This window comes from Cyprinodon tularosa, unplaced genomic scaffold (assembly GCF_016077235.1).
Source record: "Cyprinodon tularosa strain WSP-4 unplaced genomic scaffold, ASM1607723v1 ctg307, whole genome shotgun sequence".
NCBI lineage: Eukaryota > Metazoa > Chordata > Actinopteri > Cyprinodontiformes > Cyprinodontidae > Cyprinodon > Cyprinodon tularosa.
This window is the reverse complement of record NW_024039016.1, coordinates 117501-136195: the sequence shown is the minus strand read 5'-3', so window position 1 is coordinate 136195 and position 18695 is coordinate 117501. Positions and strand designations below refer to the sequence as shown.

Here is an 18695-nt window from a genome sequence, read left to right as displayed (position 1 = left end):
GCTACCTGAGAAACTAACGTTACGTTTCCCCACTTTAAAACCAAACAAACATGGTGCTTCCGTGCCATGTTAATTTCTTTTGAAAAAAGTTGCATGTTATCACTTTTTTCGCTTTACAAAGCGCAGGCTATTTTAATTATTGTGATCAATTTGCGCCGTCCATCCCGGTGCATGCGCGCTTCATTTGCAGTCTGGACGCTGAGGGTCTGACTGCAGCGCTGAGAGGGAGTCCTGCGGGAAAACGCGGTTGGGGTGGGGGAGGCGCCCCACGGCAGAGTAGGAACGATACATGCTTTCACGTAAGAGTCTCCAAAAGCTGCCAGTGACACCGAAAAAAGTTGCCAGATTTGTCGCTAGTCGCTGTTTTGAAAAATAGTCGCTGGAGGGGTCTGAAAAGTCGCTGAGTTGGCAACACTGCACCTGCGGCGCTGACTCGCTCTGCCATATTTTTTTTGCTTCCTCTTTCAGTCAAGAGGCAGTGATGACGGCGCGGCGGATGACGCAATAATCGCGTGACACAACTAATCGATGATGAAATTCGTTGCCAACGCTTTTAAAAGTCGATTTTTATCGATTTTATCAATTCGTTGTTGCAGCCCTAATTCAGCTACATGTTCAAATTTTCCTACATATTCATTACTAACATATGAATGGAAAGAAAAATATTTTGTTTTAGCAGAAAGGAATAATTCCAGTTTTTTTTTTGGCTCTGTCCACAGTTACAAGCCAATTGTGGACTACATTGACACCCAGTTCGAAAACTATCTCCAGGAAGAGCTGAAGATCAAACGCTCTTTGTTTAACTACCACGACACCAGGATCCACATCTGCCTTTATTTCATCGCCCCAACGGGACACTCCCTTAAGTCCCTGGACCTCGTCACAATGAAGAAACTGGACAGCAAGGTATACACAGGGGACACACACCCTCTTACCCTCCAGCCATGCTTACCTGAAACCCAAACCTCTCCTTCACTTTGAATGGCGTTTATTTCAATGACCTGGGATTCCTGGTCTGTTTATGTCAGATTGATGATGCTTTTTTCTGAAAGAGAAATTACTAAAGTTTCCTCTTGTTCATATAGAGTTACCTCCAAGGATTTTGGAGGTAACTCCTGTTGTTTCTGTTACTCTTCTTGAAAACAAACTCTTTGAAAAGGTCACATATTATGCTCATGGAAACAAGTAAGAACTAAAAGGCTCCTTTACAAGAATCCAACCCATTATTTCGGCTCCTAATAAAACAACCCCACCTGACAAAAGTTGTGTACAGACAAATAAATAAAACATAACAGATAAAGGACAAATCATCTCAAACATGAGTAAAAGTAACATTCACACAACCAAAGTAATACAATAAGGTAAAGATTAAAGGAAGAAAGTGATTAAATAAAGCCCACTGTCTTTCTATGTGTCCAAATCCAAAGAGAAAAGGTGTGTTTTTAAAAAAAGGGATTTAAAAGCAGTCTGAGAAGCGGGCTGCCTGATGTGCTGAAGTGGGTTTTTCCAGAGGTTTGGAGCTGCAATGCCGTAGTTTGAGGCTCTCTCAGGAGCAGCTGACCCGTGAGAGCTGGTAGGTGTATAAGGATGTAGAGGCATGGTGGCCAAGACCTTTCGAATTAAAAGCAAATACAATTATGTTAAAATGAAATCTAAAATATATGGGCAGCCAGTGGAGTGAAGCTAAAATGGAGATGTAGTCATATTTGCTTGTGCCAGTTAAAAGGTGTCCTGCAGCTTTTTGAACCATCTGGAAGCGGGAGATGGAGGAGGCACCAACCCCCACATAGAGGGCATTGCAGTATTCCAGCTGATTGGTAACAAAGGTGTTAATTACCATTTCAAACTGTTGCCTTGAAAGAATTGGCTTTATTTTGGCCTTCTGCCTCAAATGATAAAAACTTGATTTACCAACAGCCCTGATCTGGCTGTCAAAGACCTGCGTCCACTTTTACCCCCAGGTTAGTAATGATGGGTTTGATAGGCTGGGCCAAAAAGCCCAGATCTGTTTCAGTGCTGCCACTAAACATCATCTTTTAAGTATTTTTTCATTTACGTTTAAAAAGTTCAGAGACATCCAGGACTTTATGTCGACATGGCTCTTGATTAAGGCATCTTTCTTTTTTAAGAGGGACATAAATTTGACTGTCATCTGCATAGCAATCCTGCTCGGATCCATACATAAAAATTCTTTTTAAGTATGGATCTGAGCAGGAGCAAATAGAGAGAGAACAAGACAGGACCCAAGACCGAGCCCTGGGGAACCCCGCAAAACACAGGAGCAGAGGAAGAAATAGTCACTAAGGCTGACACAGAAAGTTTGATCACCCAAACATGACCTGAAGCCTTCCTGATGCCCACCGACTGCTCCAAACGAGAGATCAAGACTTTGTGTTCCACAGTGTCGAATGCAGCAGGTTAATCTAAAAGCTCAGGAATAATACAGTCAAAAGCTGCTTCGGAGTTGTGCATCGATTAATTAATTGATCTAAAATCCGAATTGGAAAACCTCTTTTAATAAGGCCTTTAACCGAGTGCAAACTATCTTCTCGAGGCATTTCAGAGATCAGCCGGAATTTGGGTTTTTTAAATTGGAGGTTGTAAAACTGCATGTTTAAAATATACAGGGACCACACCTGGCAGACTGCTATTAATACGTGGAAGAACAGGGGTTCCAACAGTAGGGAAGACCTCTTGAAATAATAAACAATATATCGAATAATAATAATAATAAATCGAGGAGGGGCAGCATCATTCGGAGAACCTGAGGGCCTCAACCAACCAACACTCTCCTCTAGACAGGACAGAGACACAGGCTTGATCTGGTCAAAAACATCAGAGCAGGTGACAGAGATTGGTGGGGTGTAAGCAGCAGGGGAGATGAGAACCTTTGCAGAAGAGACTTTATCAATGAAAAGTGAAGAATGTATTATTTTTTTTACAAGCACTAGGAGAGGCCTCTGTATCAGCAGCCCTTTTCACATTATGAGCAGAGTCAATTAATCTCAACAAAACATGCAGTTTGTGACAGTTAGGATACTATTAGACAGATTTTCCCACTTAGCATTCTTCACAGTTGTCTGATAATGTCGCCAACAGTCCCTTAATACTTGAAATGAAACAAAAGTACAGCATCACTAAAATAAGCTAATTTAAAAAAAATCCTCCAAGTTCTAGTGTGAAACTTTTTAGTACAAATAAGCAGCTAAGAAGATTAATTACTCCACATTTAATTTACTATTATAATAAGACAGCTTTTAGCTAACTTTCAACATTTGTTTAAAAACCTGAAATTGTATTATATCATAAGATACTAAATAATTTTCTATATAAAGAGAAATGACCAGTGGATTACATTTTAAGACCTAAGAAAGCTCTGATGTGACGACATCTAAGGGCTTTAATAAGCCTTTCTGTCATAATGAATCATCTTTTTAGTTAATGACCAGATGGGTTGCAATAATGTGTGAGACAGAGAGCAGTCTGCATCAATGCCCTGCAGTTATGAAAGATTTTATTGATGTTCTAATATAAAGATGCTTGCAAAACAAACTTTAGCAAGATTTAGGAACAATCCTAGCAAGATTAGCATTAATCACAACAAACCAAGAGGGTTAATCCTGGAGAACGGTTAAAAAAGCATTAGATTTTTGTCTTTTCAACCAGCCAATTAATCAACAATCAAGATTTATGAAGCATAAATCTGCTGCTGTAGTCTCAGTTCATCTCTAGGTTTTTTTTCACTTTTCTTTAGACTATAATAAAAACATGTTTCCTCCTAAAAAAAAAGAAGCTATTTGTACCTTTTAGAAATGATCCATATAGCAGCTCCTCTAATGAACTTTAAGTTCCACTTTCACATAGCTTGAACTGACATGTTTGCAGGTCGATACTCAGCTGTATGCTGGTCAATAGTCACAGTCAGACTCGCATCGATTGTGGTTTGTTCGTTGCTCATGTGCCAGTTTTATTAGACACAGTATTGGCTGGTGGACGATCTGTCTTGTTGCATCTGTGCTCAGTGTAGCTGACCAGACGTGCAACCCCTGGCATTATTACCTTCACACTATTTATTGCAAATAATCTCCTCAAAATAGGCAGAACCTAATTTAAAATCAGTGAATATAAGTTTGATTTTAAATGACAGAAAACTCACAACTGTATTTGACATATTTTTAGCTGTATTTTTTCCTGAATAGTTTATATTTTGGTGGGAATTAAAAGTAGTGCATGCAAATAATATAATCGTTTCGGTAATCAAATATTTGTTGGGTCATTAGTTGGATGCAGAGCGTCTCGCTCTGAGATTTTTCCTTCACACTGTTTCATTGTTATGGCTGCTGACAGCACTGCTGCAGAAATGACTGAGGCCGTATTCGAGCTGGTCGTTTTTCTGCCCATGCACAAATAACTCCAGAAAACCAGATGGAGATGGTGTAACTAAAACCTGCTGCTTTACCTCTGCCAACATTCAATGCATGTCTGCCAAATACCTCCTGATACTATTCATAGCCGTGCCTGCTTCCTTAAGCAAACTCTACTCTCAAGGAACAGAAATCTAATTATCTGTTAAGGAAATTAATATTTAGTAAGTTAAAAAAAAACTGTCTATTAACATTTTTATTGTATTTTCTTTTTTATTTCTTCATTGTTCTGCATCTTAACTACACAAGGGGAGCTTAGAGCGTAGATTTAACCTGCTCTCACTTAAAAAAACATGAAGAAATCCTCATTTAGAATTTATTGGGCATCAGTAGTGCTGACCGCTGAGCTTCACTGCTCTCATTAACTGCCAATAGAATCATCAAATCCTGGCACATAACATTTACCAACCTTCTGTTGACAAATAAGCACAGAGAAAGCAGCCAAATGTTGTGAGAACGGAATCAATTACCTGAGCTGAAGTTTAGATTTGTCTCGTATATCTTAAGATATACAGATAGAATAAAATCTGGAGAATTTTGATATTTTTAATGTTGATTATATAAAACAGTTACATTTTTTTCCATTTCTTCTCTTATGTACGCTTTTGAAGTTCAAAGCATTTTTTACTATACTTTTACCTTCATCAGTCTCTGTTTTCCTGCCTACTAAAATCCAATTCACCTCCAACTATTCAGCCTGCTGCTCTTTTCTGCGTCCTGCCTTCGCCTCTAGAGGCTCATGAGAAACACTCCAACACACCGACTCGCTGACCTCCTGTAATAATTTCATATTGATGTGTCAGTGGAGGATATAAATCTTTGGTTAACTTTTAACAATTATAGCTGGTTCTTTATGTAGTCTATATATGGCAGCAAAGAAAATAAGGAAATAACCACATTGCAGCTGTTTTTTTAAATAGATTTTCTTCACAAACCTTGAAATGTTTTTTTATTTAAGCAGGAAAAAAAACGGATTAGTTTAACAGCCTGTAGAGTGGGCGTGTGTTAGAAAATTATCAATTCTTCGGATAGTTTTCAATAAAAAATAGCTCAAGAAATAATTTTCCTAATATAAAATTCAGAGTTGAGGGAATCAATAATTTTTTTTATGCTATTTAAATACGATTAACTAACTGTAATAGGCAAACTAGTTTACAAGATCAAGTGGATTAATGATGTTTAAGACTAAATAACACTTATTGAACTTGATAATAACTTGATTTATTTTTACTCCCAATGCTGTCGGACATGGTTAAGATATTACATGTAATATACAAGCATTTCCCAGAGGTGTTTTCGGTATAAAGTTAGTTTTAAAAAGACAATTGACATCCTTCATGAAAGTTGTTTCTTGTTAAAAATCTAGGAATGAAAAAACTCAAAGCTCATTCTCTGAAAGTATCATTATCATAATAATACTCTGTTGTATGAAGGAGGTTAAAATGAAAATAATTACTCATGTTTTGGAATAAAAAAATGTCAGAAACTTAAACTCAGGCTATTTTTCTGTTGGTTTTCCTGCAGCTGAAATGTATTTCCAGCTGGTGGTCATGCTTGTTCACAGCAAACTGAGCTATTTTGGAAATCTTTCTGTTCAGCTGGGAAAACCCGGCTGTGGGAAGCGAATAAGCGTCACTGCCCCCTCCTCCTTCCATCTATGTGTTCGGCCATCTTCTCCTCTATCTGTGTCAGCCGTCACACAGGGCTGTTATCAGCGCTGGGTAGCAATTAGTGAACATGTTTTTTTATTTATTTTTTTTTGTTTTAAATAGTGGTTAACACAGGATGCTGGGGTTCTCAGCTGCAGATTAATGATCCAATAAAGTGTGATGAGATTGTAATTTGAGTCCTAATGAGCGCTGTCTTTTTCTCAGAGGCTCACTATGGGACTGATTAGAGTGGATCTGTGGGGGTCTTCACATCATTCCAGATAGATTTTTAGGAAAGCTGCTGTATAGAAGAATGCAGACAGATGCTGTTTATTCCTGCACATCTGTAGCTGATGCTTCATGGAATGCAGTTTGTTTTTATAATCGCAGTTCGCTGTAATTGTCGCTTTTTACCAAACCTTTTCTGTTTATCTTTGCTGCATGTTTGATATGCGTCATGGTTAAATACAAAACAGGATTATATTTACCCGAGGTGAACATCTTTAAAAAAGACTTGGAATGTTTTCCTGTTGACCTGGTGACCCAGACTTGGCTTTTTTCTTAACCCTTAACCTTTTTTTTCTTAATGATTTTTATCATCCTGCTCCCTCTGTGTGGAGGAGAGATGAACTCTGCTCTTTTCCAGCCTCGTCTGTAACATTTTAAAAGATTTTATCAATTATGTTACTGCACATTTGAGAAAGATGGGATGAAGGGTTATTTATTTGAAATATTTTTGCCTAAATTGATGGGTTTGTATGCTTGTTTCATATTATATATATATATATATATATATATATATATATATATATATATATATATACCTTTAAAGATACAGGAAGACATAGGTTTCTAAAAAGAGTATTATTATTATTATTAGCATTATTAACCTGAAAAGTTACATAGCTAATGCTGTATATATTTTATTGGATTTATAAACGGCTCTTGTTATTGTGACAATGACAGTTATGTTAATAAACTAGATTTACTTCATTTACAGACTGGATATAAAAGAAATACCTAAAAGAAACTTATTTATGCAAATATTTAGAGGGGGATCCAATCATCATGGAGGATGTTGAGTTTCTTCATGCAGACATAAATTATAGAAGCACTTAGATTCACGTAAATAACTAAAACTGTGTTCCATAGTGTAATTCTCTTCCTGTCTTGATCCTGTTTTTAGGTCAACATAATTCCCATTATTGCCAAAGCGGACACAATCTCCAAGAGCGAGCTTCACAAATTCAAAATCAAGATAATGAGTGAGCTGGTGAGCAATGGCGTCCAGATCTATCAGTTCCCGACAGACGACGAAGCTGTCAGTGAGATCAACTCCTCGATGAACGTAAGTTACCAATATTGCTATGCTTTCGTAATGGGGATTATATCATGTGCTAAAACTATTTCCATATCGCAAAAAATGACAAAGACTGAATCAGTCAGTCAAAATATTACTTTAAGACATTTAGAGAATGTGTTTGCTTCCATTAATTTGATGTTTATCCATTAGTGGTGAGTAACACATTAAAGTAATTTCTCCCAAAGATCCCACAGAACAGTGTTCCTCTGTTGCTTTTCACTTTGTTTCAAGCTTCTTTGTGATTGGATGATCCTACTATACCACATTTATGTAGATAATTAGCCTTTTTTGTTCATCATTAGCTTCGTTCTTTTTAAGCAATATAAAGGTATTTATTATTATAGTTCGTATCTATGTTGTTTGAATAAGGCAAACCTCACAGAGATGGACGATCACAGGATAGAATAGAAACTGACCCAAAGAAGAGAGAAGATGCAGGTGATCCGTCAGGAAAACACTTATGACTACAGGCAACGAGCAGTAGTTATACCCATGACGGAGATTTGTTGGGATTGGGACGATGGTGGAGCATCATATGCACAACAGAACAAACCACCACACAGCTCCAGAAACACATGAAGCTCTCAGGTTCTCAGACATGAGGTGGAGAACTTGTTAGATCCTGGAGCTCTTCCTGCTCTTCTGAGGTTGACATCCTGCAGGATAATGGTCTCCTCTAGGATCACTACTACCTCTGGATTCTCTTTCAGATGGAAACACCTTAATGGGAAAATTTCAATGATGTTAGTTGATGTTTTAACTGTAAGATTGGCTCCTCCCCCACACCATCACACTGCCTCCACTGTAAGATGTCACGAGATGTGTGGAGTATCTTTCAAAGTGTTCTTTACCTTTTCCCTTAACTTCTTTCAATAAAATTGTACTATTAATAATTTTGCAAATCAATTAATTGATTAATAATTGGACAGCCAAAGGTTCCTTAAAGAAGATTTTTTATTAAATTAAACCAAGTGAAACTCAAACTTTTCCACTTGAGGAGCTCTGGATAGAGCACATTGAGTAAAAATCTTAAATGCAAAATTAATCTAAATCTAAAAAAAATTCTTAAATGCAATATATATATATATAATTTCTCTTTTTTTTTTTAACAATCTTGGGATAATTACTGTTCTAAGTGGGTCAGTCTGTTTAAAGGCATGTTTTACGGTCTCTATACTCCAGTTAACAATTAATTGATTACTCAATTAGTTGACAATTAATGCAATAATCGATAAATCCGATTGTTTCAGCCCTACTAACAAAATACAAAGTTTAATACAATGTCCATTTGACTACAAAAATAATATTTTTGCCTGTAGGCTAACATTTTTTTTTAATAATTAACGCATACCTAAAATTCTTGAGAAAGTAGTTGCCAAACAAGCGTGCGATCACTTAAATCATAATGAACTTTTTGAAGAGTTTCAGTCTGGCTTTACAGCTCATCTGGATGTGCTCTCTTCATCCTCTGGCTCGGAGCTCGTCTGCCTGACTGTGTGTTTCCTGGATAGGGCTGCCTTTTACAGCTGCTTTTTGTATCTCTGCTTCTGTCTCCTTGAACCCCAGTCGGCCTCAGCAGATTGCCGCTCACACTGAGCCTGGTTCTGCTGGAGGTTTCTTTCTGTTAAAAGGGAGTTTTTCCTCTCCACTGTCGCTACAAGCATGCTTAGTGTGAGGGACTGCATTTGAGTCAATGAGTCAATGAGTCAATGAGTCAATGAGTCGATGCAATCAACTGGTTTTCCTGAGATAGAAAACTAAATCAATTTGATTGTATGATCTGGTTGAACTGTAAAGTGCCTTGAGATGATGTGTTGTGAATTGGCGCTATAGAAATAAACTGAATTGAAAATACTGCAAATTAACTTTTCAAAGGTGTTAAAACCATCTTAGAATTTTTTTTTTCTTTTGTTGTACCAATTTTCTGTTTTTCTTCTTTTTCTATGATGGCGTGTATGTAGTTTTGCGACACATCCTTATGCTGAAATGCATAAATGAGAGAGTATATCCATTTCCCTATGTTTTCTTTTTTGTGTACTCACCTTTCCTACTTATAATCTGTTCCATCAGTGTCCACACCCACCAGCTGATTTCAGCTCTCCATCCAACTCTTGAGGCAGCGTATCAGGCATGTTTTTCACATGGTCACTCCCTATGAAGTGTGTAAAAACAGCCTTATCTGAGGCTTAACGCTTATTGAAAGATTGTAGAACTTTTTCATGTATGACCATTTCTATGGTCTTAATCTGGATGGAAAAAAATAAAAATGATTTTAAAGGCTACAGCTGAACCTGTAGACTTTTAGTAAACCTCATTGAATCTTTTTTTTTTTTTTTTTTTTTTTTGCACAGGCCCATCTTCCATTTGCTGTGGTTGGAAGCGTGGAAGAGGTCAAAGTGGGGAACAAAACAGTGAGGGCCAGACAGTACCCCTGGGGAGTGGTGCAAGGTAAGAGCGGCTCACCAAGGTTCATTCACACGCAAACCAACATGGCTTTGTGGGATGTGTTCACTAGTGTTAGCTGGTAATAAACAATATACAGCACAGATGGAGTACTGAACTGGAGTGTGTTATTAACACTACCATTTCATTTTATAGTTTTGGGCTTTTTCACACTGCAGTATTTTAAAAATGCCAGGTGATTTTCAAAACTTGGGAGACGTGAAACACGACAAATACAAATTCTGGGATAGAACAGGTTTGGTCGGACGTTTTTAAGCTTTCGAAGAGGCAGAAAGTACTGAATTAAAAACACAAAAGACTGAATAACATTTTTTTTTCTGCGCAGTGAGGCCTGAATATCATAAAGTAAACACCATAGTTGACATAACAGTTACGGCTGCAACTAACAATTATTTTGCAAATCGATGATTCTGTTTATTTTTCCAATTAAACGATTAATTCTGGATGGAGCATAATGACAGTAGAAAAAGATTTTTATCTTTAATGCAAAATTTTCATATTTTTTCTTTTTACACTTTTGGTATAATTGTTGCTCCAGGTGGGGTCGCTCTGTCAGCTCAAGACACGTGTTGGAGTCCCTACACTCCAGTTAACAATTAATCGATTACGAAATTAGTAGATGATTATTTCAGTGATCGATTAATCTGATTAATTGCTTCAGCCCTAATAATAAGCACTGATATCCAAAAAAGTTAATTTGAACTCTGTGGGGTTTTTGGAGCCTGAGGTAAATGCCTCTGAATCAGCTTCTCCAAGGTGTGCATTTTATTCTAAAGCCATTTTTGTTTAATTCAATGTAGAATCAAGCAGTTTTTGTAAAAAAGATTTGTTTTGATCAATGTATTTTGTGCATGCCAGTGTGAAGGTGTATTTGCAATCGTTAGAGCGTTTCCCTTAATGAACAATGTCTAAGGGCTGGTTATCCTCCCGCAGCAGTGTCTCGCAGTGAGCTTGTTGCAGATATTTTTGATTTATGCCCAATATTGAAGTGTGGTCCGCGCCTTGCTATTCTATGCCACAACGCAAGAGGGACAATACCGAACTAGCTGTGGGTCTAGATACGGCTGAGGCGGTAAGGAAGTGGGGGCAAGGTTGTGTGACAACGGAGGGGCATGAGGGTGGAAAAGGGCGGAGATCCAGGTGGAAAAAGGGTCCCAGCGTTCTCGCACCTCGCTCTTCTAGCTGGTCCATCTTCGCGAGTCGTTTTCTGCAATGGCGGTTAAGGTACCAAACAGGAAGTATGCATAGAGTAGAGTGGATGTAGATTTGAGCAGTCAGAGGCCTCCTGTCTGCGGTCGCCTACAATTTTTGAGAGATGCAGCATAGGGTCAGCAGAGGGGGTGGGGCATATTTGCATTCACTGCGACACACACACAACCTGTTTTTTTTAGTATAAATCAGCCTTAAGAGAGCAGCTTATCAAGCTATTAGTGCTGTTATGAAGTATTATTCATAATTTACTAAACAATTAAGAATTAATCTCATCTACCTGAAAGTAAATTAGAATCACGATGTGCATTTTATGGCAATCGTCTGATGTGCCTGTAATCGTTCCAAACACCTTTTTAACCTGACATTTCTTTTTGTTATGAAGAAAGTTAATCCAATTTTTCAGAAGTTTCTATGCTGTGATAATAAAGAGCAGGATTCTCAGGTAGGTAAGCCAATATACAATACATGCAGAGCACACAGTAGCTTCTGCACTAAATATGAGTAGGGAACTGGATATAAAATAGTGATGTAAACAAATAAGCTCAGATATTGTGCAACAGTTATGCAATAGTATTAAAACAAACATTGCCATATCATAGCTGTATAGGTTCAATGTCTATAACAGTTTTCTCCATTTTGCTTATTCGTTTGTCTGTTTTTTAAAACCAGTCTGGTCTTTAAAAGCTCCTTCATCATTACAGTGCATTAGCTGCAGTGGAGAGCACTTGTGGTTTTTATAGACTGTTCAACTCGGACATCTGTGTCAATTACCTGTGGCTTTATTTATACTCAGTTGATGCTCTGCGTGTCATTTCCTGCACCACATAGTGAAAGTGCAAAAGGTTAAATAAACTTTAAGTCTTTATATTATTTTATGTATAAATGTCTGTGTCTGTCCAGGGTTAAACTCTTCACATAGAATGCCTCTCATAGAGATGTCACCACTAACGTCAGCTTTCTTAGGGGTTTTCTTTTCCCACTTCTCATTCCTTTGCATTTGTCAGTGCTGGTAAACATTTTGATTTAATAATGTGACACAGAGGTACGCTGTGAGAATATTAGTACTCATGAGGGAGCTCCTCGCAGGAACTGTGTCCCCTCTTTCCTTGGTTTACTGCTCCTTCTGGCCGAACCCTTCTTGTTTTCCTCTCACGTTAAGCTCCAGCCCTCCTCATTCTTCAACCCTCAGAGGATGCTCTTTGTTTTTATATGAAGCCTACTGTGCGTTTCCTGGACGATAGTTTTTTTTTTTCCTGGTGTCCCGATAAAGGGACAGCACTGTTACAGTTTAATGGTGATTGAAAACAGCCTTTTGAAAATAGCTTTTTGAACCTTCTGTAAAAACTACTTTGAAAAAATTTAACATGTTTTTGTTTTTTTTGCTTTAAAATTCATGAACCACAGCTAAACTGCGTGTAACAAACCTCAAATCTGCCTCATTTCTTGTCGTATGTGTTTGTCGTGTTATAATTAATTCACTCTTTTACTTCTTTCATTTCATTTGATAACTGTTTTAAAAACTTTGTAAACTAAATGTGAAAACAGACGGTTGGAGGACAGGAGCCGCCTTGTGCTCTGCTGCTGTTTATTGACTGAAACAAAGATCCCCGTCAGTGAATACCGTTTGTTCATGCCAGATGTCATATAGATTGGTTATGTAGCCTCTTGAAAAGAGCCATGAGAAATTTCCATCCCCTCGAGGAGAGACAGAGGAAGGACTATGTTGTGACCAAAAGAGTAATTGCAGGGAGCTTAGTGAGTCTGCTTGTCTTTCCTGAGGATCTCATGGCTCTGTTATCTCTGTGCTTCCTGACATCTGTAACATACAGCAGACATCTGAGGTTTCCACTCTAAAGCCCAATGGCTGAGCCCTTTTTATGCAGGAAAACAACATTTTTCTAGTGGTGCGTGTGAAAATGGATATCAGGAAGCAGGAATTCATTCTTATTCTAGGTTTATGTTAATGTGCTGCTTTGAGACAAGCAATGGATTGTTGATCAGGCAATTCATAGAAATGACAAAAAAGTGTATTTAACTGATGATTATGTTTATTTAGATGTTGAAATGTGAGAATAATTTACTAAGAAAGACTTAATTCATTCTACCATGACTTTCTTCTAATAAATGGTTCTGCTTCCTGGCATGGACTTTAGGGGTGGAACAGTTCACAAAATCCACGGTTCGGTTCACAGTTTTCGGTTCGGTATATGTTGATTGTTAGCCTGACGTGTTGGTCGTGTTGCTGTTAGCATAAACAAAACCTGTTGCACAATGCTTGCACACTGTTTTTATCCACAACTTTCTTTCCGCCGTCATCGTAGGTCACTCTAAATGCAAAGTGGTCCCATACGCTGCTTTGCTTCTTCTTATTGTTTACTACTGGTGGTTGGCTTTGGTCGCAGTACCGCCACCTTCTGCTCTGGAGTGAACACGCTTCGCCTATGAGAAAAAGGAGCAGTGCATGAACCGAACGCAACACATGCGAATCGAACCGAGACAGTCGAACCGAACGGTTTTCAGAAACCGTTCCATCCCTAATGGACTTTGAGATAAAGTCAAATCATAAGACGGTGAACTAGCTGTATCATTCCACCTATTATGCAGTGAAACAGACCCTCTGTTTGATGCTACCAATGTCGTGTTTTAGCATTGCTGCAGTGGTGTTAGATTCCAAAGCCTTGCTTTTATTCCTTCAAACTATTCCTCTCCTATAGCCAAAGAGCTCAGTTATTTGTTTTCTCTGATCAAACAACTTTTCTCCAGGACAAATCTGCCTTAACCATCTGGACACCTGCAAACCTATTTTAAATTCTAAGCTGCTGGTTTTATTTTAATTTTATTCTGAGTTCATGTTAATTGGAAATGACATCCAGACACTATTTGATACCTGACACCATTTCTGATGAATTGGGGACTAAAAAATGCCACACATTTCTAACATGAAAGATTCGTCTTTTCAATTATAAAGGTATAGTGGAGGATTTTCATGAATTTTTGAGAAGACTCGCCCTCTCCATTTGAAAAAAAAAAACATGCACATGCTCAACCCTGTACCCGCCCCTACGAGGGAACGCCTATCAAATGCATGCGAGAGCGTGCACGAGCCCATTTCTCCTCGTGCATGCTCTGTTGAAAAGTTGCTCTTTGCATCACTCATACACACTTACTTTCCAAAAGATTCGCAGTTACCTGCACTATACCTTTAAATAAGTATGGAAATCATGCAAGATGAATAACCCAGATATAACACCATTTGGCAATATTTTAAGGTCCTTTGAGGTGTTTTTCCTTTTAAGATGAGAATAATTTAAAAATAGCAAAAATATTCAAACAATACTTGTATTATCTGGATACAGTGTTTGAGTACTGATACTTTTCAGGGTATAGATGCTTTTAGTGAATAACTGTGTTACAATGGGATGTTTTTTTTTTTCCCCCAAATTCAAGTTAAACTGTTTTTAGCAAAGCATAAAGGAGGAAAAGATAAAGCCTTAGGGGAGCTTTCCTCTGCCCTATTGAAAGTTAGGTTTACAAGCTGGACCGATGTCAGATATTAGCCAGTTTAAATTAACTCCACTAATTCTACTAAGAGCAGTGTCAGAATTAGAAATATAGAATTACATTTATAGAAGCCTTGTTATGGCTGTAAGATTTGCTGAGGGTATTTCTACTCAGACTGTTTGTGAAATTGTGATCATGTGAGGAATTAGTGAAATTCCTCTTCTACTTCGTAAATAAACAGTGTTTAATATAACTATAGTAATCTTTGTTTTACAATTTTACTCTGAGGAAAAAAAGACAACGATTGAGCATCATGACTTCACTGTTGATACTATGATTCTTGCACTGACTCGTATCGCGTCAGCAGGTGGTCCTTTAAATGTTGGATGCGGTCACTGGTGTAAATTCCTTCCTCTCTCGTTCCTTAGTTTTCACTTTCAGTAGTTTGAAGTTTTCATGTGTGATTGGATCACCCAGGATGCATGTTAGCACAGGGGTAAAAAGCCTCCTCTGTGTCAGCAGATTTCCTTGCTTCGGTGCTCTGATCTGCAGCCAGTCAGAGGATTGGCCTTTATTTAGCCCTCAGTAGGAGACCAGAACAGAGAGGTTATTAAAAAGCCGATAAGCAGGCAGTTTCAGAACTCTTAGCGCCTCCATAAAGCTGCTGTTTTTTTGTTTTTTTTTGTACCTTGTTTTTTCCTTTTACCACTTACAGGGTGCTAGCCAACAGAATCTGTAGTGCTGTTTTATAGGATGTTTTTATAATGAATTTGGGTTTTCTGGAGGTATTTTGTGTTTTTCCTTTATTGTTAACATCGATCTGTCACATTCTTGTTTTGTCTGTTCAGTAATTTACCAGTTTGCTCCTTTTCTATTGTTTCTCACAAGTCAAGGTTAAATATCCTGACTATTAGGATTTATAAAGGGCAGGTTAAAGGTCATTTGGTCACCTCTCTATGTTAAAGGCTTTCCGTTTCTGGTGGCATTTAAACAGAACCCCCCCCAAACCACTACATGGGCAAGTGAGCTGTTCATGATACTTGGAGTCCTGCTTATAGTCTACAGACACGGCCGTTGGGTAAAGATGTGAGGATCATTGACTCTGATTAGCGATTCAGCCCATCTTTTTAGATTGTCCTCTTACTGCGGTCCTTTTTAGTGCGGCCTCTGAAACTGAGCTTTTTCCAGCTAAACCCTGATCCTCTTACTCTGAGGGAAAAACAAGGAAAACATTCGAAGCTTTTTGTTTCCTTCTGGCCCAAGTTTGATTTCTGATGTGAATGAAAATGCAGACTGGATTTTACCGCCATGAATTTTTGGGGGTAGGACTAGGGCTGCAACAACGAATCGATAAAATCGATAAAAATCGACTTTTAAAAGCGTTGGCAACGAATATCATCATCGATTAGTTGTGTCGCGCGATTAATGCGTCATCCGCCGCCGCCGTCATCACATCCACTTGACTGAAGCGGGGGAAGAAGAAAAAATACGGCAGAGCGAGCCAGCGCTGCAGGTGCAGTGTTGCCAACTCAGCGACTTTTCAGACCCCTCCAGCGACTATTTTTCAAAAAAGCGACTTGCGACAAATCTGCCGACTTTTTACGGTGTCACTGGCGACTTTGGGAGACTCTTACCTGAAAGCATGTATCATTCCTACTCTGCCGTGGGGCGCCTCCCCCCGCTCCCGCAGGCAGCGCTGAAGTCAGAGCCTCAGCGTCCAGACTGCAAATGAAGCGCGCATACACCGGGATTGACGGCGCAAATTGATCACAATAATTAAAATAGCCTGCGCTTTGTAAAGCGAAAAAAGTGATAACATGCAACTTTTCTCAAAACAAATTAACATGGCACGGAACCACCATGTTTGTTTTGTTTTAAAGTGGGGAAACGTAACGTTAGTTTCTCAGTTAGCTCATCTGATGCTTTCCTTACCGTGTTAGTAGGTTACAGACAGTGATAAGGTTGGCTTATTTTACTTTTAATTTCATTCGAATTGGCTTAAGCAGCGTTTATATTTGCTTTATAAATAAATTAACTTGCAAATTATGAGGGCAAGGCTTTTAAAGTTTAAATCTTCTGGCAAAGATAAAGTAAAGAAGATCCTGCAATTTATGGAAGTAAAGCAGAATAAAATCCAGCAGGATCAGTAATATGTCAATTAATTATCTGCCACATTTCCATGTAAATATCTGTCTTTGGAGGATGTGTTTTTTACCACCCCTAGTTCTCTCATTTTTATTCCAAATACAATTTATAATTTGAATCACAGGGCTATTTTTATCTCTATGGTTCAGTATTTTCTCAAGTAGCAACTTTAACTGCTGTACTTTCCTGTCTTAAAAGGCAGAACTCTATTAGTCTAAAAAAAAACCTCATTTGTTGAAATGGGGGGGCTATTGTTTGAGCCCCTCAGGGGCTTTAAAAAAAAAAAAGTCTTTTTTTGCACTTTATGAAACAAAGTAGCCTATATTTTGTGGATGTACAGCTACATTTCTCATGTAAGTTTGCGTAGTTTTAACACAAACATTTGTTTTTCATATTGCACCAGTACAGTTAATGAGGAACCTGTACTTGTGTGCTTGTTTGTTCTGTCTAAAATGTTTATTTTGGAATAAAGAGTATAAAATATAAAAAATATTTTTTGTCAGATTCATCGATTAATCGAAAAAATAATCGGCCGATTCATCGATTTTTAAAATAATCGTTAGTTGCAGCCCTAGGTAGGACCATTAACTATTGGAGCGAAGTAGGATACTGGATGGTGTCCTGCCTACCGTTGTTGTATTAAAATTATTTTGTATCTGAAGCAGCCTTGAATAAGAAAGTTTTAACCACTATGTGCATTTAATTCCAATAAAACCATACTGAGCTCTAACTTTATCAGAAAGGACTCTGACTCTTCCAGATCAGTTCATATGTTTTGCTTGACTGATGGTCCCCCTTATTAAAGGCTTCAGCAGAATAGAAATGCTGCTCAGACCAGAACCAGTTTATTCTCGCCTGCTGTCCGTCTGTCAGAAAACACTTCCTACTGTTTTCCCTGCAAGGAGTAAAACCACAAGAGGCACGCAAAAAAGACATGCAAACTTATCAATACATTTCAATATTTAGTGCTTTGCTTTTCCATTTTTGGGGAATAGCTGCAAGTAACATTTTTTATTCAAATTTTCTGTGTTGCCATAGCTGAAGAGTGGGGGGGATACTGATGAAGATAAATAAAGGGCAGTATATGGCGAAAATCTGTAGGAGATTCTAGATTGTTATGATCTTGAGCAGGAATGGACCCTTTCAGTTTGTATGTGTGCAAAGATAAAGGAAAACTAAAACAAATCACCTCCAGCTATATAACATGAATTAATTTCACTTTTTCTATTATTTATTTGACAAGAATTAAAAGAAAAGAAGTTTTCCTTTTACATAAGTCTATATTGCCTGAATTTTAAACAAAGCTAAGTTATATGAATAAGATCTAAAAAAAAATTTGGCGTTTGATGTAACTTGTATTAAAAATAACCCTCTTTGTGCTAAATGTGATGTTTGCTTCTTTTCTCCTTTAGTTGAAAACGAGAGCCACTGTGACTTTGTAAAGCTGCGAGAGATGCTGATCCGAGTCAACATGGAGGATCTGAGGGAGCAAACACACGCTCGCCACTATGAGCTGTACCGGCGCTGCAAGCTGGAGGAGATGGGCTTTAAAGATACAGACCCAGACAGCCAGCCTTTCAGGTAGACCAAAAGAATCCCGCTAACTGAGTCTGCAGAGACGCAGAGAGGGAGAAAAACCGCAGTTTGTCTCAAATGTCAATCTCTATTGTTTAGAAACAATAACATTTCTATTTTTCGTCTGCTCTTTTCGTTCCTGCAGTCTTCAAGAAACGTATGAGGCCAAAAGGAAAGAGTTTCTAGGAGACCTGCAGCGAAAAGAGGAAGAAATGCGGCAAATGTTCGTAAACAAAGTGAAAGAAACTGAAGCAGAACTCAAAGAAAGGGAACGAGAGGTAAAAGAAACCAACTGTGGTACCTCCTCCTTTATTTAATGTTCAGGGCCTTCAGGATTCTGACCATTTGTTGTAGGTTCCTTTG

The 18695-nt window shown here is 38.1% G+C and overlaps 1 protein-coding gene across 2 annotated transcripts in view; it reads left to right on the top strand.

Annotated features, from left to right (window-relative positions):
* Nucleotides 1-18695, top strand: part of sept8a (septin 8a) — a 57130-nt gene that overhangs the window by 22431 nt on the left and 16004 nt on the right. For both annotated transcript variants that reach the window (XM_038292045.1, XM_038292046.1), the window contains exons 4-8: nt 720-906; nt 7260-7421; nt 9788-9884; nt 18170-18338; nt 18478-18610. In XM_038292045.1, coding sequence (XP_038147973.1) covers nt 720-906; nt 7260-7421; nt 9788-9884; nt 18170-18338; nt 18478-18610 — 748 coding nt within the window. The remainder of the gene's footprint in view (nt 1-719; nt 907-7259; nt 7422-9787; nt 9885-18169; nt 18339-18477; nt 18611-18695) is intronic.